This window comes from Antechinus flavipes, chromosome 5 (assembly GCF_016432865.1).
Source record: "Antechinus flavipes isolate AdamAnt ecotype Samford, QLD, Australia chromosome 5, AdamAnt_v2, whole genome shotgun sequence".
In the NCBI taxonomy this organism is placed as follows: domain Eukaryota; kingdom Metazoa; phylum Chordata; class Mammalia; order Dasyuromorphia; family Dasyuridae; genus Antechinus; species Antechinus flavipes.
In genome coordinates, this window is record NC_067402.1 from 114,309,857 (window position 1) to 114,319,997 (window position 10,141).

A 10,141-nucleotide genomic window follows, 5' to 3' on the forward strand; every position below is an offset into this window, starting at 1 on the left:
AGACTCCAGCATCAAGGTAGATGCATCAAAAATACAAAGTATCAACGATACAAACAGGTAGTTTTCAGAAGAGGAAATCAAAGTTATCTACAGTCATATTAAAAAAAATGCTCTAAATCAATACTGATTGGAGAAATAGAAACTAAAACAACTTTGAGGAACCATTTCATACCTATCAAATTGACTGTGACAGAAAAGGAAAAAGATAAAAGTGGGAAGGAATGTGGAAAAATAGGGACAATAATGAATTGTTGGTGGAATTGTGAACTGGTCTAACCATTCAGGAGAGCAATTTGGAACTAGCCCCAAAGGGTTATAAAACTGTGCATAGACTTTACCCTAGCAATACCATCACCAAGTCTACATCCCAAAGTCATTTTGAGTCAAATTGAGATCCAATGTATAAGAACACACTATACTATATCTTCTAATGTAGTAAAGAAGCAGTATGATGTTGCTATACTTGGAGCAAGACGATCTGATCTGGAATTCTGCACTGCCATCTACTTATTTGTGTGACTTTGAGCAATTTGTTTAACATTTCTGGACCTCAGATTCTTCATCTATAAACTGCAAGGATTGGAAAAGAGGCCTCTAAGGTCTCTTCCAACTCTAAATCCTATGTCAATCACCAATTAAAAAATGAAAAAAAGCAGTGTAGCCCAGGGACTAGAAAAGAAGGTACTAAACCCAGAATTCTAAATAATGAGTCTGTTAGCATTAAAACATATTCCAGGGATGACCATTTTAAAGAACATGAATCCCTTTACTGTACAGATAAGGAAATTAAACCAGGAGTTAAATAAGCAGAGGTTTTTTCCAAACAATTTTAGAAATGTGAGCACAGAAAACGGCTATTATTATAATACAACATAAGTGCTCAAAGCACCTCATTCTTTATAGAAGATGTAAAGGACAAGAATTTCCCAGGAAGAAATGTTAGGGATTACTTGCAATCTATACCACTAGAGGGAGTTCCCAGATCAATGAGATCATAAATACACTAAAGTGTACAATTCAAAGTTTCACAATAATTTTGGAATCTTCAGAACTCCGCAAACTCAGTGTTATCATTTTGAAGAGGGAAATTAAGAAATGGCTGTGTATGACTTTGCCTATGTAACTCGGACCACATTGACATTCTAGTGTATACAATTGCCAAGTTTTAAATTTATTTAAAATGTTCATTTGTTCATCGTATGGAACTCAGAACATCTTCCCACAGAAACATTCATTACATAATTATTTGCTAAGTACCTGCTATGTTACGAAGTCTGGTTAGTTTCCCAAGCTAACGCACAAACATCCATCTAACCCATTATATATATATAATTGAATCATAAATAGTACCCGCCTATGCTCTAAAATCAGGAAATCAGAAAAGTAAATGAGCTTCCTCTCCTTTTTCTGGGCACAAAACAATCACAGGCAAAATTTTGAAACAGGTATGACATCATAGTTTATATAAACAGTTTATAGCTCTGGCTCTTTCTTCTAGAAAACTGGCACCTCATTTTACCTTCTCAAAACCGATCATGGCCTGCTATTCTCCCAAATTAAAACTCATATTCCCTCAATACATACACTCTCAGGTATGTGTTTTTTATTGTATATTTCTAAATTAATTTACATTATTATGTGAATGATCAGAAATTCCTTAGTCTTCCCAGGATATTTGAATTTAGAAGGAGATAGTTAAAATATCTCTAATTGATAGAATTTAAGATTGATAGAACCTATCTAATTGACAGAATTAACAAAATAAAGAAATTTGTAAGCTAGTCAGTATGACACTTGGTTTGGTTAACTTAAGTTATTTTTGTTTTCCACAACTTTTTCCATTCTTAAATATCTAACCCTCAAGGATTATCTAAATCACAGCTCCAAGGAAGAACATGATAGGGGCAATTGGAACACTCATAAATCAAGAATTGCTTGAATTCAGCAATTCCCTTGAGGAGAAAATTTTATATTATAATCCATCTAGAATTCAAAATTCTCTAAAAATTATGAAGTGAAGACAAATTAAGGAGGATAATTTTAAAAAGAGTTTCCCTCATCCCCTTACATTTAGTAGCAGAAAATTCCTGGCCCTTATGATTCCAGTCTTCCTCAAGCAATAGTTGTTTAAAAGTCTATGATGATCATATTTTTATTACAATTTCCTCACTCCTCTAATTCCCTGTAGGATATTTGTTGCCAGGCTAGCTAGCAACATTATCATTCAGCACCAGTAACAAGAGGTCTCAATGTCTCTGCTCTTTAGTACTATAACTATTAGTGATGGAATATAAAATATTTCCAAAACTGTCTGAATATATGGTAAAGCTTCTTTGCATAGTTTACTCAGCCACCACTTAAAAACACATTAAAATTCTATTTAAATTGTTAGTCAGTCCATCTCTATAAATATTTATTCATTTAGAAGTCAACATTCAAATACAGCACAGCAGAAAATACAACTAAAGTTTTGACACAAGTCATATATGCTAAAAACTCAGTAATCACTTGCTAGACTGACAAACCAAGTAAGTTCTTATCCTAATGCTTCTACTACAATCTGTAATTCCTTCATGAACTCATCTATTCAGGAATATATGAAGAATTTTAAGCTATACTAGTAATTTTTATTTAAAGATATCTGCAATATCTCCTTTAGGGACAGGGAAAAAGACATATTTTGGACCCAAGAAAAATTTCCTCACTGAACAGATAATTTAAAAGTGACAGAAGATTTCTCAATTTCAGCATGATGAAAGTTCTACAACATGCCATCACTTTCCTTACATATAAAAATTTCTCTATTAAGATAGAGCTAATCAGGGATCTTAAAACATCATTTCATAAGGTTCTTTTCAATAACTAAACCATTTGAGTGGATCCTAATATCTAATTCTGAATGGAAGTCTGGAGTAAACAGTAGTTCCCTTGCATAGTTTTTCTACTTCCCTTGTGCAGACAGCTATTTTTCATTCTAAATTTTGTCAAAGGTACAATAAAAATAACTCTAAACAGAAGTTTCTTCTTAGTCAGACTAAAAAGTATTCATTGGTTGACTGTGGTATCTTCAAATATCTTAATTTTGACTTTTTCCTCTATCAAGTCTCAAAAGTACTCAAACCAAGAAACAAACTCCAGATTTAACCAATAATTTCAATTCAACAATGAAATAAAGAGATGAATCTCATTTTCAAAGCCAGCAATCATGGAATAAAGATGACAAACTAGAGTAGAGCCATTCTACTGAGATTTTTTTTGTTTGACCTGTGAATCATCTAGTGAAGATTCTACCATCAAACTTTTCTGAAATTGAATAGCCTTGAGTTTGCTCAAGATCTAGTCTTCTTAAGCCCAAGTACAATCCATTTCCATTATGCTCTCTGCCTCTTCTATTTAGACAACTGTCACTATATAAAATATCTCACTTCTATAGAGAACTTTTAAGGTTCAATGTTTTCCTCACAGCACTGTTTTAAGGTGGCTCAAGTACTATCTTTTAATAACATATTATCAAGCATTAAAATGTTTCACTCCACATCCAAGAAAAACTGGACTGGTTCTAAAAGGGATAAACACAATGTTGTCTCTATTAATTTTGCTAGATTTGGGGAAAACATATTTGTAGATTAACCCTGGTTGTGCATGAGCTTTGTTTTAATGGGGAACAGTAAAAGGAACAGGAAAGAGCTGTAGTGATGATAGTGCCAATAAAATATTCAAAGGCCCAAGACTTGTATTTATCTGAAAGATTGATTTTACAAACACACAATTATATATAGACTACAAAGAAACCAGCTCCATCTGGAGACAGCACATGTTGTCACACAGAGATCTAAATTCAGATATCAAATTTCCTGGACTAATTACAGCCACAGATAGTGAACTCAAACTCCTGGTAAAGTGAGAGGACAGGCACTTGTGCAACTCAGCAATCGCTCCTCTAGCCATCTCAACAGAAAAACAGGTGCGAGTGATTATCCAGTAGAATCAGTTGAAGGTTGATGGTTTTTGTTCTTGTGACTTTTCACCCAGGTACTCATTTGACGTACATGCATTTTCCCTATGTAGCACAGGCAAAGCCTAACAATACCTTTGGTGAAGTCTTTCAGCTCTAGATCTATGATCCTGTGATTTCATTCTTCAATGGTATAGGCCAGAGAGAGGACTTTAACATCTGGGTATTTTTCCTTTGAAGAGATATACTAGTATGTACCCTATGATTCCTTAAAAACCTACAAGTCAGAAGATGGAAATATTTTACATGATCACACATTTTCTCTATGTGGAACTGCTAACTGTCTCAGAGAAGGGGGAGAAGAAAGTGGGACAGAATTAGGAACTCAAAAAAATTTTTTTAAAGTCTTTACATGTAATTGAGGGAAAATAGAATATTATATTAAAAGCACAACTTAAAATCAGCATCAGGACTATCACACACATACAGAAGCGCTTGTTGATGGAAAAATGGTTAATTTTATTTGCCGTTTTATTCAACGCCTATTATTAAGATGCTGATGGTAAAAGAATGTCTGTCCCTAGCATCACAGAGCTTGTAGTCTGAGACCATTAAGAATTATTACATTTTATATAAATGTCTTAGCATCCTTTTGCTTAGATAGAGGCAAACTGGGGATAATCCCCAGTTCAGCTATTTGGTTCAAATGAACTTCAGATGTCTGAGAAATTAGGGGAATGAACCTTTTAGGGGGAAATATCAATTGTGGAATCGATATGAGAACAGGGGAATGAAAAACCCAATCAATATCAAAATCTCCACCAGTTCCTTCCCTGTCACCCCACCAATCTTTTCCTGAATCCAGAGCCCAATTTCATTAAAAAAACAAAAACAAAAACAAAAAAAAAAAAAAAAAAAAAAAAAAAACCCTTACAAGGGAAAGATAGGGGCTGTTGACAAATTTATTGGAAACATTTTTTTTTAAAGTCTACTAGACTATTTCAAAGCATGAAAAAAACAATCCTAAGTATAAAAAAATAGTGAAACAGTAAGTAGAATTCATATCCTATCCATAGGATAGGTTGAATTTACAGTAAAAGCATAGGTTGAATTTACAATAAAAATGTACTAAATTATGTCCATGAACTATATTCAAGTCTTTCACAATTGTGCTCTGATGTACAAAAAAGGCGGGGTGCTTGGTACTCACAGTGCACCTTCTATTTGAGACTAAGTCTCTATCTAAGGCTTTCAGACATGACTCTGGGGTCCCCTCCATGTTGAAGAGCATCCCCCCCACACTAGCTCATTAAGAGTAGGCAGCTCCTAAGCCACTGATCAAAGTTCGGTGCCAACCCCAGCACACTCGGCCAAAGAACCGAGGATGAAGGAAGGAAATGACTGTGCGGGCCGAGAGGGCAACCCCTGCAAACTCACGGGGGTCATGGGGGTGGGTGCCATGCTGGCCTGTCAACATCTGACAGACTAGCCCAGCTTTTGGACTCCAGCGCCTCTGGCACCTGGTGGAGCCTCAACGTTTGCCGGACTGAACTCAACCTACCATTTAAAAAAAAAGCACGGCCATCCATCACATCCCGGGAGGGCTCCCCTCCGAAGCCAGGACCCCAGCAAGCACCAAACCCAATGGCTCCGATGTGAGCCTTTTCCATGCTAAGTTCTGAAAAGGGGCTGGAGGAAAAAAGGCAACAGCTCCTCCATCTGGTTGCTGCACCAGCACCACGGGAAGCTTTCTAAAAATCACAAAAATGCCATCTTCCGAGGGCCGGAGGGTCTTGGGGGGCAGCCGCCCTCCCCGAGTGGCCGGGGACCCCCGGCCTCGCTCCACTGGGGGCGGGGGACGCAAAAGGGAGAATGAGGAGAAGCGGCTTTGGCATTCCCTCCTTGCAAGGCATGGGCTCGCGATGGTCAGTCACACACGAGGACGCTCGAGAGCCCCCCTCCTTTTTTTTTTCTGCGACCGGAGGGCCCTCGCTTGGAGGGGGCTCTCACCCCCAAAGCTCGGGGTTCCCAAGGACCCCAGTGCCAAGGACACGGTCTCCAGTGGGGCGGGTGGAGGGAAAAATGTCCCTCCTCATGGGTTGTGTACAAAAGGGCTGGCTGTCTCCCGGCTCCGGCCGCTGCCGCCGCCGCCGCCTTCGCCGCCTTCTCCGCCCTCCTAACTTGGAGAAAAGGTGGGCAAAGCGCCATGTTCCCCCGCCCGCCGGGCCCGCCGGACTACCTGGAGAGGCAGCCCACGCCACCCCGGCGCGGGAGGAGGCCACTCGGAGGCCGGACTCCCCGGCCGCCGCCGCCGCCGCCGCCCAGTCCGAGCACAGGGACAAGGGGCCGGCGCGGCGGGGAGGCCGGCGGCCCCGCCCGGTCCCGCGCCCTCCCGGGGCCTCTCGGCTCCCAGAGCCCGCGGGAGGCCGAGGCCGAGGCGGGGCGGAGGCCGGAGCCCGGCGACCCGAGGCTCTTCCTCAGGACGGTGCTTCCCTCCTTTCCTCCCTCCTTCCCTCCCTGGCCCGCCAGGCCGCCCGTGGCCTAGCGCGGCCTGCGCATCCTCGGAGTGGCGGTTTGGCGGGGCCGGGCCGGGGCCCCCCGCCTGAGGCGAGCCGGAGCCGCCGTGCCCCGAGGCCGGGGGGCGCTGCTTGGGTGCCGGGGTGGCGGGCGGGCGGGCCGGCCGGCGGGCTGGCGGGCGGGCGGCGTGTTGCGGCTGCGCCGGGGCTGAAATAGCTGGAGATTGCGCGGTAGGGCACTCACCTCAGAGCGGCTGCGCTACCGCGGGCCTGCGCCGTGGAGACTGCGACCGCGCCGGCTCCTCGCCGCCTCCTGCCACCAGCGGCAATGGCGAGAGCTACCGCCTCTGCCGCCGCCGCCGCCGCCGCCGAGGAGGAGGAGGAGGAGGTGGAGGAGGAGGAGGAAAAGGGAGGGGGGTGGGGGAGCACGCACGGCACGCACGGAGACTCCTGCTTCCCCGCCCGCCCGCCCGGCCGCCATGATGGGAAGGTCAGAGTGGCTGCTCTGCCGGCGGTGAAGTTCGCGAGGCGAATTGTATGGCCTCCCCTCTCCCCACCTTCCCAGTGCCTTAGAAACGGAGCCCCGCTGCGCCACAGGAGCAACTCGAATAATAAAGTGCCGAAGCCTTGAGAGTAGTCACCGGGTCGGAGATGGCTAAAGACAAATCTGGAAAAAGCGGCATCTTTCGCAGCCCCGTAATGACCTTCCCAATATGGTGCCTCTTCAATCCAAGCGGCTTCTCGGGGACCTTCCTCCTGTGGTGCCATTATTATGGCTCCCTCCAATCTTCCAGAACTAACCCGAATGTCATCTTTCCCTAGTTGTCCCTTCATAATCCCCCCAATATATATGTAGTATTATTCATTACATATTTTAATAATAAATGTACATCAGATTAATATTATTACATTGTTGATCCCATATTAAATGTAAACATTGCATTTAATCTGATATATCCATTTTTAATATAAAAACATATTCTATGGATATTATCCTATCATTAGAAATTAAAGTAAATACATTATAGTTAATATCTATTGTATTATATATTTTCATTATAAATATATTATTGATACTATATTAAATTTAAAGAAATTGTGCTTAATATGTAATATATGATGCATTTACATTTTATTATAGATATTGATATACTTAATGTAAATATACTCAATATGTAAATATTATCTATTTTCATATTTTATAAATATATGTTGATGTACTATTACATTGTTGACATTGAATGTAAACATTACATTTAATATGCAATGTATTGTTTATTGTTTTCATTTTAAGTGAAATATATTGGTATATTGATTGTAAATATATTACACATGTATTATATTGCCTATTACAGTTTATATTTTTATAAGTTCATATGTTATATTAATATATTGATGTCATTTTAAATTTATTACATATTACAGTTAACATGCAATTAAATACATTTTGAAAAGAACTTTTGAAAAACAAAACTATATAATAAGGAAGTGCAACTATGAAGAACTCAGAGAATTAAAATAATTAAATTAGACACAGCAGAGAAATACATGGAAAAAGAACATACACAATGGCAACACAAAATACAACTCAGCAAATTCAACAATGTACTACACAATCAAAATTAAAACACAAACTCTGTTAACAGTTTAAACTAAAAAATTAAAGAGTGACAAGTGTTATCATTTACAACTCCTTTAAAAACTTTGTCTAGACAATAATCTGATAATTAAGAAGTGTATCAAAATAAAATGCATCTTAATTCATTAATTGAAATAAATGAACTGTGGAATTGGCCTCCTATGGTTGCCCTCTAGTTTATCAATATTTTTCTTAAATTGTTGCACTGAGAATTGACTCCAGAGGTAGTCTATCCAACTCAGAATACAAAGGGACTTATCAATTAATTATTTCTGGAATCTTAAACCTCTAAGCCTAAAATGACATCAACTCTTCTTTTCCTTTTTATTATTTTTTTAATAGCTTTTTATTTACAAGATATATGCATAGGTAATTTTTCAGCAAAACAGCAGTTTGCTGACAGTTGCAAATCCTTTTGTTCCAATTTTTTCCCTCCTTCCCCTCACCCCTTCCCCCAAATGGCAGGTTGACCAATACATGTTAAATATGTTGAAGTATAAGTTAAATACAATATATGTATACATGTCCAAAAAGTTAATTTGCTGTATAAAAAGAGTCGGACTTTGAAATAGTGTACAGTTAGCCTGTGAAGGAAATAAAAAATGCAGATGGACAAAAAATAGAGGGATTGGGAATTCTATGTAGTGGTTCACAGTCATCTCCTAGAATTCTTTCGCTAGGGGTAGCTGGTTCAATTCATTACTGCTCTATTGGAACTGATTTGGTTCATCTTCATTGTTGAAGAAGGCCACGTCCATCAGAATTGATCATCATATAGTATTGTTGTTGAAGTATATAATGGACATCAACTCTTTTGGCCACCATATCATACTGAATTTGCTCACTGAATATGCATTCTAAAATCTCTAGAACTTTTTCATACTATCTTTTCACCCTATCTTTTAACTGATAAGCTTATTTTTTGAACCCAAGTATAAAACATAAATTTTCTATTTCTAGACATAACCCACTATTTTAGTTTGTCTTCCAATGTTTTAGCTATACCTCCTAGCTTTGGGTCATTTGCAAACCTGATAATCATGCTCCCTACATTTCATATAACTCATTAATAAAAATGTTCTTCTGGAATTGAATATTATTGTATGATAAAATGTTACCAAAAAAAAAAAAGATCGATCTTAGGTAGTAAGAACTGATTCAGAATAGTAATCAGAATCAAAACCAGGAGAACAATTTATACAAGGGCAACATCATAAAGGAAAAACAACTCTTAAAGACTTTTGGAACTCTGATCAAAGCAATGACTAATCACATCTTCAGGGGACCTTTGATGAAGCATGTTACTTCCTAAGAGAGATATAATGGGCACAAAGCAGAGACATAAATTTTTGGTTTTGCTTGACTATGGAGATTGATTTTACTTGACCTATCCTTATTTGTTACAAATTGTTTTGTTTGTTTTTTTCCTTTCAATTAATTGGTGGGAGGAGGGTGGATAGCAATAGTAATGTCAAAAAAAATAAAAATAAAAAAATAAAGGCCATTAAAATCTTTTTTTTTTTTACACAAAAGAAAATAGGAGGAAGTTCTGAAGGAAGCACAAACAAAATGGACAATGACGAAACAACTTGTGATATATGGATGTAATAGAAAGTGACACTGGCATCAAGAATAACAAATGAGTCATTTCATCCAGGGCCATCTCCAGTTGTCCTGATCTCTATCTGGCCACTCGACCTACATGGCTCTGGAGGGGAAAATGAGGCAAGAGACTTTGCCCAGCTCTTCCTTAGTTAAATCCAATTCCCTTTCATTTCATGGCATCCCCTTCCTGATGTCATGGTCCTCTTGGAGAACGAAGGACAAACAACAATAACAAATATGAAAAATTCAGAGAAACATAAAAACCAAAATGGCACAAACTAAAGAGAGGAGTATAAAATGACAGTATATACATAAAACAACTACTTTGGTCAAACATAATGGCCAGTTTCATATTAAATTGTCATATTGTTCATATTAAACTAAAAGTTAAAGGTTGTATCTTTTCTTTCCATTAGTAATAAAGGT

At 39.1% G+C, this 10,141-nt stretch overlaps 1 protein-coding gene across 2 annotated transcripts in view; it reads right to left on the reverse strand.

Annotated features, from left to right (window-relative positions):
* The window catches only part of NRF1 (nuclear respiratory factor 1), a 130,595-nt gene extending 123,761 nt beyond the window's left edge, over positions 1-6,834 (reverse strand). The window contains exon 1 of one of the 2 annotated variants that reach the window (XM_051962834.1): positions 6,716-6,834. Coding sequence is in view for 1 of the 2 variants with exons in the window: in XM_051962833.1 (XP_051818793.1) it covers positions 5,517-5,519 (3 nt within the window). In the remaining variant the exon portion in view is untranslated. Of the gene's footprint in view, positions 1-5,516; positions 6,266-6,715 lie in introns of those variants that run through there. The other variant, XM_051962833.1, reaches the window with a different exon arrangement.
* Positions 6,835-10,141: the final 3,307 nt, after the last annotated feature.